This window comes from Heteronotia binoei, chromosome 21 (genome assembly GCF_032191835.1).
Source record: "Heteronotia binoei isolate CCM8104 ecotype False Entrance Well chromosome 21, APGP_CSIRO_Hbin_v1, whole genome shotgun sequence".
Taxonomy (NCBI): Eukaryota; Metazoa; Chordata; class Lepidosauria; order Squamata; family Gekkonidae; genus Heteronotia; species Heteronotia binoei.
Window position 1 is genome coordinate 59,216,737 of NC_083243.1, and position 26,553 is coordinate 59,243,289.

At 40.1% G+C, this 26,553-nt stretch overlaps 1 protein-coding gene and 1 pseudogene across 11 annotated transcripts in view; both read right to left on the bottom strand.

Moving 5' to 3' along the window:
• Positions 1-602: 602 nt before the first annotated feature.
• NPAS3 (neuronal PAS domain protein 3) overlaps positions 603-26,553 on the bottom strand; it is a 1,210,843-nt gene continuing 1,184,892 nt past the window's right edge. For all 11 annotated transcript variants that reach the window (XM_060261386.1, XM_060261392.1, XM_060261391.1 and 8 more), the window contains 3 exons: positions 19,345-19,492; positions 9,710-9,825; positions 603-4,905 (listed from right to left, as the gene is read on the bottom strand). In XM_060261386.1, coding sequence (XP_060117369.1) covers positions 3,596-4,905; positions 9,710-9,825; positions 19,345-19,492 — 1,574 coding nt within the window. In that variant the 3' untranslated portion in view covers positions 603-3,595. The remainder of the gene's footprint in view (positions 4,906-9,709; positions 9,826-19,344; positions 19,493-26,553) is intronic.
• Positions 15,082-15,243, bottom strand: LOC132590326 (U2 spliceosomal RNA; annotated as a pseudogene).

Consider the following 26,553-nt stretch of genomic DNA (forward strand, 5'->3'; position numbering starts at 1 on the left):
CTAGTTCATGTGATTTGACTTGGATGTTAGCTTTTCTGTTTGTTGTATACCAGCAGCAAACTCTCCTGCACTCACTTTACTTGGCAGTAAGCCTGGCCAATACAAAAGAAGTGAAAAGTTTTCTAATCTGGAGAAAGAAAGGCATAAGAAAAATCAGAAACTTAGACCCAAGTGAAGGAAGAGTTTGGTTTAAGAATGTGGAGCATAATAAGGAAAAATATAAAGTGCATTTTGCGTGATTAATGTTATGTAAGCTGTCTACTTTTGGAGTGCATTAATTTAAAAAGCACACCTTTTATAACTGTGAGTACTGCAGGTTCATCATTCAGCTTTGATAATGTGCATAAAATGCTCAGTATGATAATGAGTTGGGGTAGCTGATAATTTAGGATGGCAGCACGTTTTGCGTAGTATTTGGATTAGCATTGTCAGCCTGCATCTCCATTGCTTCTTTGATCAGCTTGTAAGCTTTAAAAATCATGTAGTCATGCCCTTTTTTTTTGGCTTTTAAAAAGAACATAATTAAACAAGGTACCTGCTCAAACAAATACTACCAGCTTTAATTAATCAGGATGATCATATGTAAAAGAAATGATGCCAGATAGTAACAAATCCAAGAGAAGTTTATTATGAAAATGGCACCTGCAGGATGAAAAAAAATTAAGTTACATAAAGACAACCATGTATGACATGTATGAGAATCTACAAAAGTATAAAAAGAACCCTGTTGTAAATGAAGTATGTACATTTCTGATTTGCAGCATTATCAATGATCAATGAAAAAAAATGTTTCGAATAAGCCAGGCACTCAAGAAGTTAGATTCGGTTAGCTTAACACAAAATAAATGTACCATAGCTGTCATTTTTTAACATTTTAATTTTTTTTATATATTGTAGAGTTGGTAACACTGCTAAGATTTATACGAACAGAATCCCTTTCCCCTTTATTCAGCTACTTGGCACCAGTCTCCTCATAAAAGATTTCATATATTTGTACAAGAAATAGTTAAAAACACAGACACAGTCTTCACAGGTAATGAAGTTTTTTTTTCCATTTTGTAATTTTAAACACTATGGATTTAGACAGCAGCTGTGATTATCTGTTAGTTTAAATCACCAGAAATCATTTTGACACAACACAGAAACATTTATAAAAAAGAAAAGAAAAAAGAAAACAACAACAGCTGTCTAGCTGTTCTTTGTAGCCGATAGGTGCACTCCTTTGATTGTTCAATAGCTAGAATAGAGCTTCCAAAAGTAAACCCAAATCAGCTTCCCTTGGTCTTGAAACCTACTAAAATTCTTCAAATCTGACTATTTAAAAAACTCAGTATCAGAATTTGCAGCATCCAATGCCCGATTTGGGCATTATTCCTTTCTACTTTTTCTCAGACCTATTCCTCGTATTCTAAATTGCTAGCTTGTTTGGTTTTGCAAGTGTATTATCCAAAATGTAGAGGACAACTGAGCTTTTATACATTAACACTGCACACATATGCAAATATATATATTTGACAATCCTAAGCTCAGTTGCCCTTTTTAACCGTGTCAGTTGACCTTTGAAAGAATTTTCTATCTCACTTGAAAATTGCTCCATTAACCTACTTGGGAGAAAACCAAAGAAATGCACCATCTACTTACAGTTAGAGCACAAGGGACTCTGGAAATGTTAACAACTGAGGCTATATGGCATCACTTTGTTTAATATATCTGAGTATTACTCTTTAGTGCATTGTGTGGCACACACTCTTAAGAGTAAGTCATACCCAGAATTCCTCTGTGGGAAAAAATGGCTCCATTAACCTTGAGCTAGTTAAGAGTCTTTTATCTCTGAGAATGGAGAAAGAGAGAAAGAGGAAGAAATAGGGGGAGAAACGAAGAAAGGGAGGGGGGAGAGAGAAAGAGAGTGATTTGAGAATACACAACAGCAAAGCAACAGCGGAAATGAAAAGGTATACAGACAGTGGAAGCAGCATAAGGTGACATTACAGAGGAAGGTCACCACACAAAAAACCACTAACCCCCAAGAATCACTGGTTCACTAGGACTGTTAGGAATGGGCATTTGCCACTCCAGACTAGAGATAAAGCACAGAGAAGACAAAGGACAAAACAACTACATTAGCTTAGTATATACTGCATATAGTAACACACATTGAAACTGCAATGGGACTGACAGCCAAGGACACTTACACATTGTACACATTACAGTTCTCACATCTGTTATTAGATGCCTTAACAAACAGCTGCCAACAACGGATGGGGTGGAAGAAGAATTTATACTTGACAGTCATTTGGAGTGTTTGACACCACACTGATTTCTGGCAACAAAGACAAAATAGGAGATTTCTTTTCTTTTTTTCTTTTTCTTTTAAATACTTAATGTGCAGTTTTTAGTTGCAGTTATCTATTTCAAGCTCATTAACCCATTTTTGAAAACATATTGGCTTCAACACTAGAAGGGGGGAGGGGGAATTACAAAAGACAACTCAACAAACAAACAAAAAAATTTACAACCTTCCTTCTATAACATTAAATGAAAAAAACATGTTAAATATATCTTTTTCCCCTTACTCTGAAGTGTTATTTGGAAGTTGTAAAATTAGCCTCAGTTACACTGAGAAAAAAGAGAGAGAAACAATACACACCAAAAACAAACCTCTGATCCTCATGACAATTTAATTGAGTTTTCTTTTTAAGAGCATTTACTTAAAAAAAGAAAAAAGGCTTCCAGATCCATTTAAATTTAATGTGAGGCTATGTTTGTTAGTTTGGAGGTAAAAAAATATTAAGTCCTGCAGCAAATGTAAATGAGGGCTTTTATCTTAACTAACCAAGGAGACTGCAGCACCTGACTATAGACTAGTACAGAAAACATTCCTTTCAAAAACCCCAGCCCACAAGCTGCATATTTGTGTGAAGACATTACAGATTAATAAATGATAGCACCATGGTTTTAGAAATTAAGTTAACGTTTCTGTAATTAACATTTAGTCCATCCTCTTATTATTCTAATCACAGGCCAGAAATTAACTTTTTAAGAACACAAATTATTTTATGTGCAAGTAAGAAAATCTTAACCATAAAAAGTGAATTAAACTCTGCATAAAATTCTAAAATACTATCCCCTATTTTTAAAGGAATTAGGAACAAAAAAAATCCCTTTTCATTTGACTTAGTCAAACAGGGCACATTTTTTATGCTTGTTTCTTTTAATCTTGATCATATCAAGATCATGAAGTAAACCCAATGGTTGTCCCATTAAAATCACTTTACCACAAAGACTGAGTATTCTATGGCAGAGGCATACACATATTAAAGGCATCTTAATGAAGATGCAAAGGAAAAAATACACATCTTGGAAGAAGACAAAATGGCAGGCAACTGATACTTCAGCTCTCTGAAGGCAAAAAATTTTAAAAAATCTTTTACATTAAAGAATATGTCAAGTTAAAGAGAAAAGGGGTGAAATGGGGACCATCATATTGAGAGAATAAGCTGACCTGCTCAAATTCAAAGTGCTAGAATTAAAGGTCTAAATTAAAATATAGTCTATGCCTCAGAGTATAACATTGAACACAGTATGTGGTCATATTTCAATCCTCTTTCCGTTCCAGTGTCTGTGTGGCATGAATACCATTGCTGTACACAGGAAATGGAAGAGTAGAGAAGAGTCCTTCGGCAGTTGTGAACACATTCCCTGCAGGCATTTGGGTCAGACTGGCTGCGCTCACAGCACTTCCAAACGGTCCTGACATATTGAGTCGGTGAACGTGGTGGTAGAGCATTTCCATCGGTGTTTTAGGATCCAGGCCAAAGCTGGGGCTGTTAACATCCACAAAGTTAACAGCATGAGTGTTGGGGAGGAGATTGCCTTGCATGGCTAAAGTAACTTCAGCTGGAGCATACCGAATAGTGCCAGTGGTATAAACCCTCTGAGCAGCCGTGCTGGTGGCAGCAAGGGTTCCAGTTACCCTGTGAACCAAAGGAAGAACCACATTGCCTGCTTGCAACCTCTGGAGGGCTTCCAGATCCCCAGTGTACAACAAAGAATTGGAAGTGCTGGGGCCTCCCGGATGCTTGTCCCGTGGAGATGCTGACAATGGTGGTGATAAAGGATCAGAGGATACAGGAGCCAAGGCTGAGTTGGATGAGGTGCTGAACTGAGATTTGCGGCTGGCAGTATTTTCAGTCCCTGGTGGGGTGAGAACAGAGTCTGGAATAGAGACATGTAAACTACTGCTGGCTTGTGGTGAGGGGAAGTGCTCTGAGTTTGGGGGCTTTGTCATACTGTAGGGTGATTCATTCCTTGAGATTTCCCTGTTGGGTGGGTAATTCCAAATACTGCTATCATTATCAAAATTGATAGGTTCTGAGATCTCAGTTTTGATTTTGAGCACTGAGGCACTGTTTGGTGATGAGAGCAGCTGTGGCTGATCCACCATTGCTGAGTCGAGTCCATTGGGGCTTGAAGTGCTTGACAGCCTCCTGCGGGTCATGCTGCCTCCTTTTTGTTTTTTTCTCCTTTTCTTCCTCTTTTGATGTTTGCTGGAAGACTGAGCATTTCCTTCTCCTACACTGTCCGAGTCCTTGGCACTGTCTGAGGTCAACGATTCACAGTTCTGTAACCGCAAGTCTGATTCACTTTCCACATAGCGCTCCACCTTTATCTGCATAGAACCCAGAGTGCCAAAACTATCCTCAGGGGCCTTTTGATTCTCAAAGTCAGAATTTTCAAAGCTGTCATCACTGTCTCTGCTATCTTGGTTGCTGGAACTGTTCCCATCGTCATTACAATTCATTTCATTATCCGATTGATTCCCAGACTTCTTCCGATCTGACTCAGGGTCTTCGCTGTTTTCTGACTGGTTTCCTTTCTCATCTGACTTTGAATTTTCATTGTCTTCTAAACAGAAAGAAAGGTGAAAAAAGACATCAATTGAGAATATGACTGCAGAATCTAAATGCCGCTTAGAGGTCTAGTTTGCTAGCGTAATATTATTTCTGGTAATATTTCTGGCATAAGCATCTGGAATAAGACATTTCCTTTCAGGATCAATTTGATTGGGTTGGTTTAGCTGAGAAATGACACAGGAAATGGGTGATGGTTTTGTCACACAGACCTATAGTTAGATCTGCTTAGAGTGCCATATTTCAGTATATCATTTACATATGTCTGGTCACACTCTATTGAGACCAAGAGACCACAGATCTCCAGACTTGCTTCTGGCTCCAGGAATTTTCTTTTCTCAGCGATGGCAGCTTTGTGGATTGCCATGTCTGAAAGAGGGACAGGATTGCTTTGGGAAGGGCTTGTGATACCCTCTGCTCTAAGTGAAATGCCCTTTGCACCACAGCAGGAATGCCAGAAAACTGCCAACCACGAGAATAAACTAGGCTTCCCAAATCCCCCACCTGGGCGGGGGACCCCCGATTTGGAGCCTCCTCCCCCTGCTTGGCAAAAATCCAGAAAGCGGGGGGGAATGGCGGCGCTTCCCACGTAGCCTAGAACCCAGCAGCTTCTCCTCTCCCCTTCCCACCGATCCCTGATGCTTCTCCTCCTCCCTTCCCTTCCCTTCTCACCTCTGATCGCAGCAGCTTCTCCTGGCTTCTCCCCTTCCCACCCAGCTCCATCGCAGCAGCCAGAGCTTTCCCAGGCTGCTTCCTGCCCCGCCCCAAAGGACCATGTGCCTTTGCACCTCCGGAGGTGGTGAAAGGCTTCAACTTCCTGTGTCTGTGTCTTTGTTACTGTGAAGAAGCTGGCTGGTGAGTAGAGAGCCAATCCCCTACATCAGATCTGCGAGAAGTGGGGGGGTGTGGAGGAGAGGGAAACGTCGTCATTATTCCCTATGTGAAGTATTTCTCATAGGTATAATGGGGAATTGATCTGGAGGTTTCAGGGGCTCTGGGGGAGCTATTTTTGAGGTAGAGGCACCAAATTTTCAGTATAGTATCTAGTGCCTCTCCCCAAAATACCCTCCAAGTTTCAAAACGATTGGACCAGGGGGTCCAGTTCTATGAGCTCCAAAAGAAGGTGCCCCTATCCTTCATTATTTCCTATGGAAGAAAGACATTTAAAAAGGTGCGCTGTCCCTTTAAATGTGATGACCAGAACTCCCTTGGAGTTCAATTATGCTTGTCACACCCTTGTTCCTGGCTCCGCCCCCAATGTCTCCTGGCTCCACCCCCAAAGTCCCCAGATATTTCTTGAATTGGACTTGGCAACCCTAGAATAAACAGAGGAGGAACGAGATATTTTAGTAGCAAAGGAAAAGGCTGAGCTATAAGAATGGCAGTCTCTAATTCCTTGCTTAGTTTATAATTCTTTTGCAGAAGTGAGATGAGCCAATTCTTATTTATTTATTTGTTTATTTTAAAATTACTTTATTTATACCCCACCTTTCTCCCCAATGGGGACTCAAAGCAGTTTATACCATTCTCCTCTGCTCTGTTTTATCCTTGCAACAACCCTTTGAGGTAGGTTAGACTGAGAATCTGTGACTGGCTCAAAGTTACCCAAGCAAGCTACCATGGCAGAGTGAGGATTCAAATCTGAGTTTTCCAGATCCTAGTCCAACACTTAAACCACTAACCACACCATGCCTTTCTTCCCAATGGAGACCCAAAGTGCCTTGTTCTCCCTAGGGTAGGAAGTAAATGGATGTTCTTATGGATGCCATCAGGATTGGGAGAAACCCATCCACCAATAAACATCAGTGGAGGCCAGATTCTAATTCCCCCCTCCCTATTGTGCTTAATGTACCACATTTCTTCTCTCTCAGAAAAACATGAGAGAAGGTATTGTTTCTCCTCCACTTGTATAATGGAATTCTCTGAGATAGGAAAGATTCTGCTATTGGTACCCTAGTTTAGAAAGGGCCCAAACTTATTCTTGCTCTGGGATTGTCTGAGGCAGGAAGCCAATTTATTTTAACAAATGAAATCCTACAGGGGTGGAATTCTAGTAGGAGCTCCTTTGCATATTAGGCCACACACCCCTGATGTAGCCAGTCCTCCAAGAGGTTACAAGGCTCTTTTTTGTAAGCTCTTGGAGGAATGGCTACATCAGGGGTGTGTGGCCTAATATGCAAAGGAGCTCCTGCTAGAATTCTACCCCTGTCCTTACATATAACCATGTACTGTCTTCCACCATACAAATGACTGCCAAACTAACTCATTTCTTTTCTGTAATACATCAACATCATTTCTTTTCTGTAAGTAATACATCAACATCAAATTGTGGGAGAAAATATAAGAATACTGAAGCCATCAGAAGTGATACAACTACATATGATATCAGCTCCAGATTGTCTTAATGATTGTTTTAATTACTGAATTTTAAATTGTCGTATTAATGTTATGCAATTTTTAAATTGATTGTTTTCATTTTATTGTTACCATACCATACCAAACCTTTAATGGCATAATAGATTCAGATAAAAATACACAGAATATAAAAATTTAAACATTGGAGATAAAATCAAAATAAAACCGAGCTTACAGATACATTCAAACATGGTCAGAATTAAATTTAAGGATGTCAGCCAGAAATTTTGCCACAGCCTCACTAACCACCCCCTCAGTATCACTCAATAAATAATAACAGGGTGGCAGAATAGACAAATCTGGAGAAAAAGAAAGCTTGCCAAATAAATCTTTACGGAGGTTATGGTAAAAAGAACAATCAAGCAATATATGCTGGATTGAGTCAGGGGTATTCGCTCCACAGGAGCAAAGTCTGTCGGCTAAAGGGACTCGCTGATATCTCCCTTGTAAAACTTTGGAGGGAAACATTTTATTGTTGTGAGCTGCCCTGAGCCTGCTTTGGCGGGGAGGGCGGGATATAAATAAAATAAATAAATAATAAATAAATAAATAAATAAATCCTCATCGCGCAGGCAGGACTTTTTTTCTGGGAAAAGAGGTGCCGGCAAAACTCTAAAGAGGGAAATGAAGGAGAATCACATGGGTATCCCTCATGAACTTTAAAACATTTTTTTTGAGAATTCTGTTTCCACAAAGAGGTTCTGGAACTCCATCCTGCCATGTTCCCCCAGAAAAAAAACCCAGGTACTCTAAATTCTCTTATGGTATGTCAAAGAGTGGAACAACACATTATGTGTAGTCAGGCTTTTTTTGTAGCTGGAACTCCTTTGCATATGAGGCTACACTTCCCCTGATGTAGCCAATCCTCCAAGAGCTTACAGTAGGCCCAGTAAGAAGAGCCCTGTAAGCTCTTGGAGGATTGGCTACATCAGGAGGGTATAGCCTAAAATGCAAAGGAGTTCCTGCTACAAAAAAGCCCTTTGTGAAGATGATACATGTATTTCACCCTCTTTCAAAGCAATTGGAAGCAATTTTCAGTTGAGAGGGGGTAGGGAGGAAATAGTTTCTCTTACTTTGTATCCTCTTCAAATTGCAAGCCAATGACTACATGTTATTTTAAAAAGGGGAAATGCTGGTTAAAAATACCATAGAGTTTTACCTTGATAAAATGGGTTGCATCTTACAACTCACCTCAGCTAACAGTAGTACATTTCTGGTCCAAGGAGCTCTCCCTCTGACACAAGACCATTTTTTTGAATCCTGTGTCAATTGGAGACACACATTTTGGCTGTAAATGGCTTCTAGCCACTGATGGAGCCATCCTCCATAGATGCACTCATTTAATCTTTCTAATGTCATCATGAGATGCACTCTTGGAATTCAATACTGCAGCTTCTTTCCTGTAGCTTAATGATCTAATTAATTTCAGATTTATGGCCTTAGGCTTTTCTGCATAATCACTTAAAACTGCCACAGGCCCAACTTTGCTGCTGAGCTATAATACTGCTAAAAGAGGATTCACTCACAATAGTTCAATTCCCCTTATGTTGCATAATAAATTGGAAAAATGGGAGGGATAGTTTCACTGCTTGGAATGGGTGGGGTCCTGGGGTTCTTGTCTGCTTTATACTTATGGTACACGTAAACAAAATGGCATATCCCTTTTCCTGTTAATGAAAACTCTCTTACAAGATTACCAGCACTCTATTCATTTTGTGCTGAAAAATCTCACAGTATTTGATGGCAAATGTATGGCATGCTCTGCTTTAATATATGGACTTAATAGAAGAAGAAGAAGATATTGGATTTATATTCTGCCCTTCACTCTGAATCTCAGAGTGGTCACAATCTCCTTTACCTTCTCCCCCACAACAAACACCCTGTGAGATAGGTGGGGCCAACAGAGCTCTCCCAGCAGCTGCCCTTTCAAGGACAACTGCTGCAAGAGCTATGGCTGACCCAAGGCCATTCCAGCAGCTGCAAGTGGAGGAGTGGGGAATCAAACCCATTTCTCCCAGATAAGAGTCTGTGCACTTAACCACTACACCAAACTGGAAATTATATAAGTAGATAGCTTATATTGGAAAGCATTTAACCTCCTGCCATATCACCTTGGTGAAACTTGTAAAAAAGAAATTAGAAATGATATGTCTGTAAGAATAAGTTATGATTATGGAAGTAAAAGCCTCACATAATGAAACTGCAAACATGGCTACAATGAATTCACAAGCCTAAATATTTTTTTAAAGTTAAGCTGCAATTTGGTAGAGAATGGTAAGATCCAATGTTAAACTGCAAATAGATCCATCGGTTGGCTATACTAGGTACAAAAAAAAAGTCTTTAAAATGTACAAAGCAACATAGATACCAACTGTGTATGTTACCTGAGTTGTCCTTTGAGTCTGATTCAGAATCTGAGGTCTCGGAGGATTCTGAGGTTTTCTCTGGCAGATGAGGAAGTTGTGCAATATCCATTGGAGTGTCCTTATATTCAGGGTTGCTAAAGAAGAGACAGCAAACAGAAACACCAATATATGATGTGCAGTTTGATAGTTTCCGCTCTCTCAACTCTCTGGAGCAAAGATTGTAAATAGAGAGCATAGCAAAGCAAACAAGAAATCTCTTTTCAGTTTCTTAAAGCAGAAGTGTTATGCAGACTTCATTTGAGCTTTTGATTCTCAAAGTTTTGATTCTCAAATATTTATACCACTCAGGGTCTTCTACTACCCAGGTAGCTAAATTATCAGGCTATTCATGACTAATCAGACAGCAGATTGCACCTGCTATTTAATAATAAATCTTTATTTGGTAACTAGTGCCATAAAGACATCAAGAACATTTGCTGCCATTTACCATCTTTGAAGACATTGTTATTACACCTTAAATTCTTCTTGGCATCTTACGGGGATTCTCATCTCTTGTTTTGCATAATTGTTTTCTCCAAGTAAGGCTTAATGGGCAAATGTATCACGTACCACTTTGCAGCATATGGAGTAAAGACTAACAGTTTATCAACAGAACTAAGTTTGAGTCCAGGGGTACTTTTAAGAGCAATGTTTTATTCTGGGTATAAGCTTTCATGTGCATGCACACTACTTCAGATTATTAATACTCAGCCTGGAAGTTAGTTAAGGTTGCCAAAAGGAGCTGTGAACCTGTATACAACAGATTTTTTTTTTCTTTTTTGCATTTGTCATGAAACAACTCTTAAGTCCTGTTGCATTTCTTAATTCCTTTGGAATTCAGGGAAGTACATAAAACAAAGCAATTCTACAGCCCACAGAGATAGCAATTCATAAAAGACCATGATAAGTGCATACTGTGGGAAAGTCCAGATATGGATGAAAAAAGAACTGCGAATGTATACATTATCACTGGATATGGAAGGTATCAATGATCACTGTGTGTGAGTTGGGGGCGGGGAGGGAATGGGACAGTATTTCATTCAATTTTTAATTGTTTAGGGGCTGGTTCATATGATATTATTTGTCCACTGAATCACCCAATCAATTGGGCAAGCAAAAGATCCAGTCATATGAACACTACAGTTATGGGCTTTTCCTCAAGCTCAACTTTCTCTCAATTTTCAATCCACAAGCATTGGACTTGCCTTGGGCACAATTCTTCTGCACATGTGCCCTTCCTCTGTATTTTCACAATTGTAGTCACTTTATTTTCTTCTACATGCGCCTTAAGTAATGAGAATTTTCAAGGGAGGATGCTGTCATAATCAATAGTACCATTGGTGGTGTCACAGCAACCCCCCTTTAATAAAGGAACTGCCTTTCATTTAAAAAAGTAAATCTCTAGCTCCTCCCCTGGTAGAGGTACATTCTTTTCCTTATATCTCCATGAGGGAAGGGGCTAGATAATTACTTTTTTAAAAGTGAAAGCTGGGAATTCAGAGAACTTCCTAAGTTTGTTACTATAATGTTCCAGCAATATATCAATATTGTTGTGCCATTTTTTTTTTTAAAAAGGTTACTCATCTTCAGAGTGGTGGGAAGAGAGCAAGTGAGTTGACTATTATGAGGGATGGGCATGAACTGGGAAAATGCAGTTCAGTTCATGGTTTGTGGCATGCCCAGTTTGCGAATCACAAACTTTCAAGGGCTAAGTGAACTGGTTTGGTTTGTGAGATTCATAACTCAATATAATGCCACCCTGGCATGTTAGAGGCACCAATCTCACAGACAATCTCTGGCTGAGTCTCCTCCACCTGTCCTCCAAGTTTTGTGAGGATTGAATTTATGAGGTTCAAGTTATGGCTCCCCAAAGAAGGTTCTCTCAGAAAGTGCTTTCTGGGCATGGAAAGTGTGTGCCAGTTGATCTGTCACGAATTTCTCTTAACAAAGCATGAACTGGCAAAAATTAATCGCAGACTTTAGTCCCTGAACCCGTATGTGCTCATCCCTAACCATGACAGTCCAATCATCAAAAAGTGGGCTGGAAGTGGGTGGTAGTGGAAGGGACAAAGAAAGCCAATCAAAACATTATTTACCAAGAAAAAAATCAAAATCAGCATCCCAAAAAAGATTGGGGTAGAAGTGGTATCCAAAAAAACAGGAAAAAATGGGGAAAACAAAAAAACAACCTCTAAGTGAAAACTAAAGGCACAAAATGCATGCAAAAAATCAAGAAATATACCAAAGCAGTATGGTGCTAGAACCAACTAAGTAAACCCATACAGAAAACCCCCATGAGAACACAGCCAATGTTCTGGGACTGGGATGTTCACAAAAGAAAAACTGCCCTTTCTCAAGAAACTTTATCTGTGATGAAATTCAGTTGCCCCCAAAGAGCCTTTGCTTTCAATTATAATATACAATAATGAATTCCTGAAAAAAGCTGTGTGGGAGGAAGACTCTCATTTTTTTCTATTTTAAATTATTTATTTCATTTACAGGCCTGTAGCCAGAAAACTTTGGGTGGAGGGGCCCGGGAGACAAAAAAAATGTTGGTAGTGGGGGCTGCGGGGCTTGGCTGCTTCTTCACGGTTCTGCTTCTGGTCTCCACCCACCCTCAGGCAAGGGTCACTCCCCCCTACTACTCGCAAGAAAGCCCCTGTCTGCCTGAGCAGTCTGCAGCAGGCCACAGAGCCAACTGTGGTGGAGGGAGGGGGGAAAGAATGCTGACAGGGAAGAAGGCACTCCCTCAGAGCCTTGTCTCACCACTCAGGCTCACTCCCGCCTTCCCCAGCCCATCCAGCCCCAGTGCTCTCTCCCCCCCCTTCACTGTCGCTCTCTCTCTTGCTTGCTCTCTTGCTGTCGCTCTGTCTCGCTCTCCTCCTCACTGTTGTTCTCTTGCTCTCTTGCTTTTGTTGCTCTCTCTTGTGCTTGCTTGCTCTCCCTCCCTTTTCCTCAGGTCCTGCTGTTTGAATTAGAACATATTGGAGGCCCTCCAATGGAGGGATCCTACAGAGGGAAGTGTGTGTGTGGGGGTAAATAGAGTGACATATCAAAGGATGGCCAGTGGAATATAGCGTATTACTCAAAGTCATTGTATTAGGACCAAACTATGCACTATGTAGGTCATCTGTGATTGGGCTTCCAAGCATTTTTTAAATGCAATGTTGTGTTTTATAGGAGCAGTAGTGATGACGGGATGTGTGTGATTAATGTCTCTCTGAACTGTTTTCCTGATCTGAGATGACTCCATTGGAAGCCATGAGTTTAACTTTAGTTTCAGCAAGTCAGGGGGTGAAACTGCTATGGGGTTTGCTATTTTTGGTCTTAGCGTAAAACTTTTAAAATTATTGTTTTAAGTTGCCTTGAATCATGAGGAAGGCAGGATACAAATGTTTAAATGAATGAACAAGCCAATAATAGGGTTGCCAGGTCCCCTCTTCACCACAGTGGGGGGGATTTGGTGGGTGTTCTGGGGTGGTGGGACATCAACAAAATGACATCACCCAAGACACTGTGTCCTGTGTCATCCAAGTTGCCAGGCAGCAGCAGGGAAGAGGAGGGGCAAAGGCAGCTCTGGTTCCTGATCACTCTCCCACTAACATATTGCTGAGATGTGGGGAAGGGCACACCTCATGGTGGAGGAGGCAGCTGCTTGATTGCCAAGTACGAGTTAAAGAGAGAAGCCGTGGAGGGAGTGCACCTCTTCTCAAGTTACTTCCAGCATGGAGAAAATTCAATTCAACAAACTGGACACTGTTTAAAGAACAACTGCCTCCCCCTCATCTCTATCTAGCTCTTCCTTCCCAAGTTTCCTCCTTCCCTTCTAAATAAAAAAGTGGGAATCTTTGACTATTGACAAGGAGGAATTTCAGGGACCAGGAAACTAAAGAAGGCAAGTAGGTTCTTGAGAGGCTTTCTCTGTGGTTGTCTCTCTTCAGTCAGAGAAATGGCAAACAATTGTTGGGGGGTGGGAAGGCAGAGAGAGTGTCAGTGTTGTGCCAGACATTCTGCTCCCTATCCTGGTGTAGTTTCTGGAAGATAGCACCCCTCCTCACCCTACGCCATTTTCCCAGATGAACCTGACTGGCAATCCAGAAAGGTCCTCCTTTGTCAGTCAAAACCATAACATCCTCATTGTCAGATCCAAATGGGCAGCCCTGTTGGTCTGAAGCAGTAGAACAAAGTAGGAGTCAAGTTCACTTCTAAGACCAACAAAGTTTTATTCAGAATGTAAGCTTTCATATGTGGTTCTGCTCATTGTGCCTGATTCCTCGTCTGATGAAGTGTGCTTGGAGCACATGAAAGCTTATGTTCTGAATATAACTGTTGGTCTTAAAGATGCACTTGACTCCTACTTTGTTCTATCCTTATGGTCAGGCCTCCTTTAACATCCAAGTTGCCGGGCAAAGCATGTCAAAACATGGTTGCTTCAAGGTCATTATTCACCAAAAGCAAAACCTAAAAAAAACCTGAGGAAGTAGGTGACATATTTAAAGTTTGGAAACTGCTTTAAAGTAGAGATAAGTTCTTAGTGCATGAAAATAACATTATTCCAAAGAATCCCATGTGTTTCTCCTTCATTTCCCTCTTGAGAGTTCTGGCATGTCTTTATCCAGAAAAAAAGCCCTGCTTTCCCCATAAAAGTGAACAACAGCTATTAACTTATATAACAGAATGTAAATGGGTACAGTCTTGGGCATAAGCTATATATAGGGGTTAAACATGCCCATCATAACTAGCCAATGAGAGTCAAGCCTGTACCTGTTTATATAGCCCTGCCCATTCATTTGAATAGCTCCACCTTCAGCTTGCGTTACTAGAACTTGGTCTTGCTAGAATGTGTGAGAATGTTGAGAATGAGGGAAAATGTTGAGAACTATTTTTTAAAATCATTTAATTGTATAAACAACTTAATTTGTACCTTGCCTTTTAACCCAGCTTTTACTGTAGCTCACAACAATTCCACTGAGTACTTTACAGCTTGAAAAATATTTTCTTAAAGATATTAAAGTGAGAACAAAAATGAAAGTAGAGAGTCCTCTAATTGAAAATTCAATCTACCAAACAAAATTCATAGTTAACTGTTGTTGATGATATGAATAATTGGTAGGCTATAATACAAGTCTTCTGGAACAGAACTTTCCAAAATGAGGGAAAGTTTTTAAAACAAGACATGAGGTTAGAACCTTACCTAGCTATTTTTGCAAAGGCTGTTTGAAGACACTCAAGGCGATGTTCACTGCAATTCTAAGTGAGTCTATTCCAAATCTTACTGAAGTCTGTTCAATGGGGCTTGCTCCTAGGAAAGTGATCTGCATTGGTAGTGCTTTAAGAATTTCATATTATTAATCAGGTTTGCTCCTAATAATAATACTTTTATTTATATCCCGCCCTCCCTGCCCAAGCAGGCTCAGGGCGGCTCCTAGGAAAGTGTTCTTAGGATTGTATTGATATTAAACTGATAAGAACAGATACTACACTTGATCTTAGCCAAAAGGCCAAGAAGTGATGTAATACTACCCAACTGTAATTGGCTAAACTTGGTAAGTTTGAAATTAAGCATTTTCATTTTGGCTTGGTGTAGCGGTTAAGTGTGCAGACTCTTATCTGGGAGAACCAGGTTTGATTCCCCACTCCTCCACATACACGGGCTGATGTGACCTTGAGTCAGTCACACGTTCTCTCAAAGCTGTTTTGTTCAAGAGCAGTTCTTGGAGAGCTCTCTCAGCCCCACCTACCTCACAGGGTGTTTGTTGTGGGGAGGGGAAGGGAAAAGAGATCGTAAGTCGCTCCGAGACTCCTTTGGGTAGTTAAGGCTGGGGTATAAATCCAATCTTTTCTTCTTCTCTTCTTCTCTTACAATGTGCAGAAGCTAACTTTCAGAATTCTTCACTACTGAACATGAATTTAGTGCCCTATAACGACTAAAATATGCTTTATTCTGGCTATAATACTAATTATCAGTGATACCTGCAAATGCATCTGTTCATCTAATCAATCCATATATCATATACAGTGAACATTCTGAGTTTTTAAAAGTGTTGTCAGTTCCTGTTTATTTTTCTACTGGAGTATAACATCCACAGCTGCCTGCTCAGACTTTTTGTTACAACTACCCTTTTGGAGTATATTTTATAAAATGAAAAGTTTTTTTTAAAAATTCTTCCATTCATAGAGATTATCTAGTTCATCCAATCACAGAGAGCAACATAAAGAGTAATTTTGAACTGATCCAGGCAGGAGCTATATATGAAGATGTCTTTGCTTCACTTTCTCCCTCCCTGAAATTCTCTCTCAGGGCAGGTAGTCTTCATGGCTGTAGTAGAGAAAGAATGGCCAGTCCATCTGATTGAGACTATAGGTATGTGAAGCAGTTGCTTCTGTCTGCTTTCCACTTCCTTTACATTTTCTCACACACTACAGTTAAGTCCTTCATAGCCACTGATAGCTATCAGTCATATAGCATCTATTTATTTATGAAATAGATTTCTTTATGTGGATTCTCAGTGTGCCAACCTGGGCAGATGGACAGCAGAGTAGCAGAGAGTCTCTAGAGGTTGCAATCAGACACATTAAACAATGCACTTTAAATCCATTTTCAATGCACTTTCCAACTGGATTTTCCTGTGTGAACTGGCAAAATCCAGTTGGAAAGTGCATATATTGCTTGATTGTTCTTTTTACCATAACCTCCGTAAAGATTTATTTGGCAAGCTTTCTTTTTCTCCAGATTTGTCTATTCTGCCACCCTGTTATTATTTATTGAGTGATACTGAGGGGGTGGTTAGTGAGGCTGTGGCAAAATTTCTGGCTGACATCCTTAAATTTAATTCTGACCATGTTTGAATGTATCTGTAAGCTCGGTTTTATTTTGATTTTATCTCCAATGTTTAAATTTTTATATTCTGTGTATTTTTATCTGAATCTATTATGCCATTAAAGGTTTGGTATGGTATGGTATGGCATTGAAAGAGGATCAAAAGTGCATTATTTAGTGTGTGTGATTGCAGCCTCTATCAACAGAATCACCTTCCCTCCATCTGAAATTTCCCTTAAGCTTCTAGAAGCCCCAGCCTCAGAACACAGTGCACCAAATGATAGTCACTGTCTGTTGGGCAGCCTTAGCTTCATGACTGAATTGTGGGGGTGTGGAATTGTGGGAACTGCAACCATATAAAGATTTCCTTTTATGTGCTGTCTCTGAGTCCAATTCCTTCTCTAACAATCACTTCATGGTGAAGGGAAGTTTAGCTTATGTTCACTGGTGAAAGTCTCACAAGAGGGAGGACGGAACTGGGGCAACAATCTCTAAGATCAATCCCTTCCCTCAACAGGTGCTTCCAGCTGAGGTGAGGCTTAGCTTCCCTTCAAATACTGGAAAGACTGCTGACTAGTAATGACAGAAGAGAAAACAGTTCAGCACAGCAGTTCTTAAAACGTGTCACTAGCTACTGATTTGTTTCCAGACACAATTCAAAGTGCTGATTCTCACTTTTGTAGTATCACACTTGATCCCACACAAACCTAAAGGATGTCCTGATCCTATATGAACATGTCTAACTTTTCAGATCTTCTTTGGCAGGCCTTTTTCTACGTGGCCCTACCTTCAAAGCTGGGGTGGCTGGCTACCAAAGCCAAGCTCCTTCCCCTGCACAGCACCTCGTGACAACAATTTGCCAGGCACCTACTTTTTGAAGTTCTAGGCATTAGGTAAAAATATTACTGGATTTGGTGCCATTTGAGTTTGTTTTTGCTGCTCCTTGATTGATTTTACTGTGGCTGTTTTTGTTTCTATTATATTTATTGTGCATGCTTACAAAACTAGAATCATGAAAGAAGAAAAAAGATAGTTTAACTATTTAATGACTATTACAGTACCACAGCAAAATTATAAGAAATATTCTAAACTCTTAAAATACTAATTAATTCTAAAAAGAGACCATTAATTCTTAACACATAACAGTAAAGAATTCTTTATAGCAACATAAAAGATATATCAAATCTAAATACAAGACAGCATCTCAGTTTTCAGCTCTTCCTCTTGTGTTAATATGTTCCAGTAACTAAGAAAAGGCCTCCAACTTTTCACAAATAGATCTTGAGTATATAATTTTCCCCCTTGAATCTGTCTGCATACTATAATCATATTTACCAACATTTCTTTGACCACATTTCTATTGAAGGTATCTTTGGTTATTTCCAAAATTTCACAATAAGAAATCTTGCAACAGCTAACATATCTCAGTAGATATACATTCTTTTTTTCCATCTGTCCAGTTGTCAAACAATTCTGTAATGTATTTATAGAGATAGTAAATAAAAAAGTGGTTTGTAGTCCAGTGCCAATTCTCTTTGTCACACTTTTAAACCTAGATTTACAATCTTTTAAGAACGGTAGAATTACAGCTGAAGAATAAAAAAGAGTTTTCTGTCTTGTGTTCTGTTACTCATAATATCTGCGGTGGGGTCGGGGGTTGGGGAGTCTCAGTATGAGGTCCTAGGCACAGCATCATTGGAAGTAAGTCCCATGAAAATAACATAATTCCAAAGAATCCTGTGTGTTTCTCCTTAATTTCCTTAAGTCCTACTCAATTCAACAGGTCTTACTCCTGATTAAATGTGTTTAAGATTGGAATATTTCAGTGAAAAATATTTCACAATTCTTCTTTATCCCCATTACAGCCTCAAGAGATAGAATACTATTATGTAGAGATAAGGGTACTATTATAGAGATAGAATACTATTATTTCTGTTTACTTAAAGCAGTTTGAAAGACTTGCTTAAGATGTCTCTGGGTTTAATGGAACTCTTCCAACTCTATCTACCAATCTATACCAATTCTTGTTATTTATCAGGAACTCAGTTCAGGCATTTGCTAGTTCTGTGTTTCTCTTCAATCATTTCTTCCCTATATACACTTTTACAAGACTTAAAAGTCTGTAGTGAATTCACTTCAAAATAACTGAAACACAAAGTAGGTGGAACCAATGTAGTATTTTAAGAGAAATTCTGCATCAGTGCTAATAATGAGTAAATTGTCTGACACTATGAGGGAAAGAAAATGACCTTTTCTAGGGGATGTGTTTTAGGAATACTGTAGGAAGGTTAGGCTTCAATCCAGAACTCTATGATAGAAAAGAGAGCGTGCAAGTAAGGGATAGTTATAAACCTGCTCTACAATAAAGCTGCTGCAAGTAAACACAATATCTCAAGCTGGGAGCATTCCAAAACAGGCAGCAGTGTCAACATTTTTCTCTTACCCACCAGTAGTCATTGGCTTGAATCCAGCCACACAGCTGCAAAGACTTAAGCACACTTCCATCATCTGAAGATAAGGCAGCAATTTCCAAAATTTCCCCCACCCACTGCAGACTTTTCCCCATTGGCTGCGAAGCTGCTGACAACATTTCAGAGGGTTCAATAGGCAGCAGGAGGAGGAAGAAGAAGCAGGGAAAATCCTACTCCGCAAGGCAGGTTCCATGAACAGACTTCACCAGATACAACCCATTGATTCTTAGCAGGATCACAACAGAATCCTGACATGTTTTTCCCCCCATTACTCATGCCATGACAGCAAAAATGCAAATAACAGAATTGACAGAAATATATACCTCAGAAGGTAATTGACCCAGATGATGTTTTTCTCATTTGCATTCTTAGCATTGATAGCGATGGTGGCACTAGACTGTATCCATATATAACCCCCATTCTTTTGCATCCAGCGGTAGTATTTTGTTACACACTGACCTTTGTTCAGCACTGCATTGAGGGAAACAAAAAGAATAAGGAAGATTATTAGTAATGCTCTTAAAGGAGTGTCTTCCCTACCAAGAAGGAATAACACAGGTACAAAGATGGAGGGTCTCTATCCCACTATGTTTTAAAAAAATGTCATTATGATGACAAATAAATCCAGCTGTTCATGGGAGCACTGGCACAGAAGCAGGTTTCCCTCCATTTGTAGCATGATTTTAATCTGCTTTTGGCAGCTCAAGTAGGCGAGGAAGGGCAATAAAGGAGTACAAATCTCCACAGCTTGCAGAGCACTGAATCCTGTATGGACATTTTCAAGGCACTCAACATCAAATTGTTAAAAAAAAAAGTTAAATTTCTATGTGATTTATTCATTGCTCTTAGGTAAACCTCTTTGAGATTCTGGCTATTTGAAAGGTTTGGGAAGACACTCTACCCTAGTTCTTTGATCATTTCTCTTCATTGCAGGCGATATCAACTACTGAACTTACACATCTGTTTCTTTTGATCTTGTCAAACAGAATTTACAGTCCTCAGATGAACCAAATCTCCAATGGTCAGTGGGGGAAATGTCTGCTGAGACTTTGCTTAATACTGTAGCAAAATAAATCCACCAAAAAGCTGCATACGAAATGGTGGCCTAAGGGAGCTGTGGAATTGAGCACGTTAAAACCAAGAGCTCATCCGTGCACTGTCTGAAAAAGGACCAGGCATGGTCGGACCAGTGAAAATGATCTCTTCTGTGCAAATGTGTGCTTTTTAGTTTTCAAAGCTTAAAAATACAGATGTTCAAATTTGTTTCAAGCCAGCATACTGCCAACTGGCTCTGTATCTGAATACTTTTGTTTTCACTAATGGAGAAAGAGCTGTATCTCATATGCTGGAATAAAATGGTGTGTTTTTGGCATGGATTAAGAGAATGTATTTGCTATTCTTATAATCCAATCCCTATTTCTTTCCCTTGTCTATGTCTGCCATTAATCCTGCAAAGTTTTGGGCACTAGAGGGCAGTGTGCCTTCACATACCTCTCGCCACATTTGGCATGTCCTTGTCTCCGTCTGCTAAAATGAAAAACCTCTAACTGCTGTAATAAATTTGGCTAAATTAGCTGCTAAATGGTTATCTCAAGTAATATGTATTTGCATTAATCATCTTGCTCTAAACCAGAACAAGCCAGAGTCCTAAAGACGTAGTAAATTCATATTGTCCATTTAATTATGGCTAATAAGTGCTTCATATACAATAGTTTCATGAAGTACATTTTGATTTTTTTGGAAGGGGTGGGAGAAGAGAGGGAAAAGAAGTCACATTGGGAAGAAAAAATCCTGTGTCTCTAAACCAGCTAAACTTCCAACTTTAAATGGAACTGTATGTTTACAATTAAAACTACCTACAAGTCAAGAAACCAACAGAGAAGCTATTTGTACATGCTAGCTCCTAAACTTAGATAGTTGCATCTAAACTTGGACAAGCTGGAACATATACAAACATTCCCATGAAGGGGAGAATAAGGGCAGAGCAAAGTTATTTTTCCTCTGTTTACTTTTCTCCCTCTCAAGTTCCCTAGCTCCATGCAACTGCCATTGTTGCCCCATTGATGCAGCTGAGAAGCACTTGGTTCAAGCAGAAGGACTGTGGAGGGTCTTCCCAGACTTGGTTCTGGGGACAGCTGCCATTTCTCTTCAGGCCTCAGGGGATGAGATGACAGCACTTGCTTTTATGTCAATATTATGCTTGAAGGGATGAGTGAGTGTGCTCCTTTGGCCCCAAAGATGCAGCTTGTGTTAGACTGAATAAGGAAGGGAATTATTTATTTAATTTATATCCTGCCCTCCCCACCAAAGACAAGTTCAGGGCAGCTCACAAATTAAGGGTCACACAATCACATTAGTATGACCAAATAAGATAAAACAACAATAAAAACATAAAAACAATTTCTAAAACATCTACATGTGCTGTTTCAGACAGCGATTAATTCTAGTGTTGGTTAGTTGTTCTAAGAGGTCCCAGGATCACTATAGCATGATGAGGTGAACCGTTGGTAGTATTTTTATGGGCCAGTCCCATTGCTGCAGGTGTTACCATCATGAAAATGCATGATGTAAGAGTGCCGTTTTGCAGGCCCTGCGGAACTGTGGGAGCTCTTGCAGGGCCCTGACCTCCTCCGGCGACTCATTCCACCAGTTAGGGGCAGCAATGAAAAAGGCCCTAGCTCTCATTGATTTGAGCCTCACTTCTCTGATGCTGGGAACTGCCAGCAGGTTTTGAAACCCGAACCAAGGTTCTTGCTGGGGCATGTGCAGGGAAAGGCGATCCCTAAGGTATGCAGGACCCTCACCATGTAGGGCTTTAAAGGTAATGACCAGCACCTTGAAGCGAATCTGGTATACTATTGGTAGCCAGCGCAACGCTTTCAGCACAGGCTGAATGTGTTCCCGTAAAGGAATTCCCATTTGCAGCCTGGCTGCAGCATTCTGCACTAGCTGAAGTTGCTGGATTTGGGACAAGGGCAGCCCCATGTAGAGTTTGTCACTGAAAGTGCTCATCCTTTGAGGCCAATTGTCTTCCAGGTTCATTCAGTAGCAAGAGGCTGCCTCACAAGCAACTTCAAGGTTCAGCAAGGTTAGTGAGGGAACTGGACTTGGAAAATGCATGGTAAAGGTGTGTGTTATCTAATATTTCTCCATTTGGGCTCCAGGCTACACAGAAACAAATGAAAGCTACTGGGTGCTTCCTAGAAAGTGTACCTTACTAGGCCCAGCCCCTGAATGCTCTCTGTTGTCAACATACATAACCCCTTGATCCTCACTTGATCTCAAGGATAGCCAGGCGCCCCCCTGCCAGATCCAGGTTAGGAAACTCCTGGAGATTTGGGGATGGATCCTGGGGAGGACAGGGACTTCAGTGGCTACGATGCCATAGAGTAGATTCCTCTGTCCCAAGCATCCATTTTCTCCATGGGAACTGATCTTGTAGGCTGGAGATGACCAGTAATTCTAGGGGATCCCAGTTTTCACCTGCAGGCTGACATCCCTCAGGCAGTTCAGAGGGGGACATTATTTTTAAAATGCAGTAGAGTGGCTTCCTTCCAGCCTTGTTTCTTCCTCCGTTTTGGGATCTAGCACTTCTGTAGGCAGAACACTAACTTTGCTAATGGTGGATGGAATATATTTAGTTAATTGTATATAAAATGGCACCACAGTCAATCTTTTTGTAGAGATACATTTTATTTTGGCCATAAACTTCAAGCATTCAGTATTTTGACATTGCAATAAATTGATAGAAAATAAGTTTGCAAAACTCAGTTCTGTTTTGTAGCAGCAGCAAACATTTGCAATTTGGGTTACAGTATTTTGTAAACAAGCCAAAGTTGACTGGATTGCTTCAGTTATACCTAATCAAAAGATTTTTTTGCTTTTTGTATCCCTGTCTAAGGAACACTATGATTCATGGGATGCTAAACTGCACAGTTAAGCAAAAAGTTGGGAAAATACTACCTACCTACCACCCAGCTTTTCTGTCAAACCATTGTTGCATACATGTTGAGACAGCAATTTTATGCAAATTATTCTGAGCTTCTAATTGTTATGACAGAGGTTTCCGAAGAAGGAGTTGGGGTGGGGTTGGGAAGGAACAAGTTTCCAGTATATTACAGTACTTCTGTTGAGCAAAATATTTTTGAAGAAATGTTTTGAACAAATGTTGAAGACAAAATAAGAGACCAACAAGTATGCATCTTTGGATGAAATTAAGATGACAAATCTTTATGGTAAAGAATATGTGCAACCCTGTCAAAAATACAGTTGTCCTCAGAATTAGTCCTCCTTAGAAACAGGTTTGTATTCACCTCTGCAAAAATGAATGAATTTTCTCCTCTATTCCCTCCCTACTGTAGTTTCTTTTAATTCCCAGAAAAATCAACTTTGGGGTGGAGGGATCCATGGGGATGAACTGCTATGTAGCAGTTAGCACAAATAATCTTTCTGCACTGCCTGCTGGGGGGAATGTGAAGGAAATTGGGATGTCACTGCTTGTTTACTGGACAGAAGTCATTCACTTTAACTGCTGGAAAACTGAGGCAAACAGCTGAGTGCTTGTTAGGGCTGCTGTACTAAAAAGAGAACATAGCTGCTGTATAAGAGCTCTACAAGGCTCTGAAATTTCTGAGGTGCCACTGCTTTCATTGTCAAAAGAACACAAAAGAGGAAGCTGTGTACAGAACTAAGCAAACCAAAAAAAGCCAAAACACAGCAAAATTACTGACAAATTACACAAAGCTAATTACAACTTTATAAGAGTACCATAATCACCCTTTAGGGTATACAAATTCATATATTCAAAAAGTGCAAAAGTGCTTTATGACCTTATGAAACTAGACTCATCGGATAAACCACTCAAGGCGGATGTCAAAGTCCATTTTAAATGTTCATACATCCACTGTGTTCTTGAAAATTTCTAAAGGACATCAAATTCCTTCTTCTTACACCAGTGGAGCAAAGATGAAAACTCCGTTAATTGAAATTCTGATGATGGGGCCGCAGGCTGGAACCAGCCGTTTTACTATTGAGCTTCATTGGACATATATGATGGGGCATGAACATTGCTCAATATCGTTCTGACGAGTCATGAAGCTGGCTCCTCCCAGGATGTCCTGGGAGGAGCCAGCTTCATGACTCGTCAGGCTTAGAACAATATTGAGCAATGTTCATGCCCTTTCATATATGTCCGACAAAGCTTGATAGTGAAACGGCCGGTTCCAGCCTGCGGCCCCGTCATCGGAATTTGTGTCGCAAATGTAAACCGCCAAAAACCATTTTACATTTGCGACGCAAAAGCCGCGGGACTTCCGGCTTCTGCAGAGCACTTTTTGAATATATGAATTTGTATGCCCTAAGGGTAATTATGGTACAGTTATAAAGTTGTAAATAGCTTTGTGTAATTTGTCTGTAATTTTGCTGTGTTTTGGCTTCATCATCATCAGGACTTTTTTTGTCGCAGGAACTCGTTTGCATATTAGGCCATACACCCCATATGTAGCCAATCCTCCAAGAGCTTGCGGGGCTCTTTGTACAGGGCCTACTGTAAGCTCCAGGAGGATTGGCTACATCAAGGGGTGCGGCCTAATACGCAAAGGAGTTCCTGCTACAAAAAAAGTTCTGATTGCCATATTGTGATTGTTACAAAAATGGCACCAATAAATGCTACCCTCTTAAAGGCACAGTACCCATAAGCCTTCTGGAAAAGTCTTGTGGTAATACTCACCAAAACATGTTTTAAAAACCCTCAGAAAAGTTCATTAGGAAGGAAGGAGACCAGAAGTCTCTTTTTCCTGTTCCACTTGCCCTTCACAAGCCCTGTTGTAACTCCTGTGTAACAACTGAAAAGGAGTCAAGTCAAAAATATGCCATTTACTTTGCTGGCACCTACCATGCTTATTTATCATTGCATATCCTACTTTTTTGTGTTGTTGGGTCCAAAAAGTCATTTACAAAAAACTAAAATATATTCATTTATTTAAGATACTTGTATCTCACTCTTCTCCTGATCAACAGGAGAATAAGCTATTCTATTAATGGTATAAAATCAACTAGCAGCAAATAAACAAGATAATGAACAATGTAATTGCCTCCATTAAAAAGAAGAATGTACCACTGAGTCACAACCAATTCATTGTGATCCCTTCCACAGGCTGTTACAGGCAAGAGAGCAGCAGAGTTACTGCCATTGCCTTCCTCTGCACAGCCACCCCAATCTTCCCAAGCAAATATTTCTTTTGAAAAAAATTGTGGTTTCAGCAAAGCTAAAGCACTAAGAGAATGAAATGGACTTTGGAACTTTAAACAGCTCTATCAATAGCCACCCACTGCATCTATACCAATGGAAAAACATGGAATAGGAGTCCTGTAAAATATCTTAGTGTATGAGAAGGCAGTTCTTGAAGCATCTTGGTCCCAAACAACTTAAGATTTCAAAGGTCAAAACCAGCAATTTAAATGGACTAAGCTATGAAGTTATGTCAGAACTGCTGTTATTAATTCCGGTTCATCCTTATTTACAGCCTAGTGGCTAAAGTTTCTAAGTATTTTTCAAAAGTAGCTTCATTTAAAGTGTGCTACAGTAATCTAATCTTCAAACAGCCTAGTTATTCCCATCTAGGAAAGGGCACAGCTGAGACAGTGCAATCACCTACTGATGCAAAGCTCTTTCCAGGGCTGTCTTGTAATTAGCTGCATGTGGGGCTTGAAACAGAGACCTCAGGCAGTACTGGATACATGCTGTGATTTTGAGTCTTCTGCGGCAGCATAAACCATCCAACACAGGTTGTATGCCTTACCTACTCCCAGATCTCCAACCAACAGGACTACTGACTTGCCTGGATTAACTTTCAGCTGGTTTGCCTTCATCTAGATAGTCACTGACCCTTGATAATGATTTAGCAAATCCACTGCATCTTTAGGATTAGATTGCAAGCAGAAATTCCTGTTGTTGCCATAATGGTGACACCATATCCCAGTGATTTCACACAGTAGTTTCATATAGATATTAAAAAACATGGAAGACAAAAATTGATCCTTATGGCATCTCATAGGCCAATTGACTATGGAGCAGAGCAGGAGTCTCACAGTATCACCTTTTGAGGTTTGTCCTGCAAAGACTAAAATTCTTCCAAAAGGTATCCCTGTACCATACCACCAAGCTGAACCAGAAGTATCTTATACAGAAGGTTAATAGTGTCAGAACCCGCAGACACTCAATGAGAATCCTATATCCATTTCCTGACACAGGTTTCCTGCTGGGAAAACCAGTGCCATTCCAGCAACATCATCTGGATGGTAACCAGACAAAAATAAATCCAGATTATCAGTTTCATCCAAGAACTACTGGAACTGAGTCTGGCTGGATAGGAATGATACTTATCTTCAATAGGTTTAGAAAACCGGTCACAACACAACACTGACATGTAATCCAAAACCAAGAGTGTTGACAGAGATAGTATTTGTATTTCCAGTGCCTTCAGCTTACTGAGAAGCTACTCACAACACCACAACAACATGCAGCTGCAAAC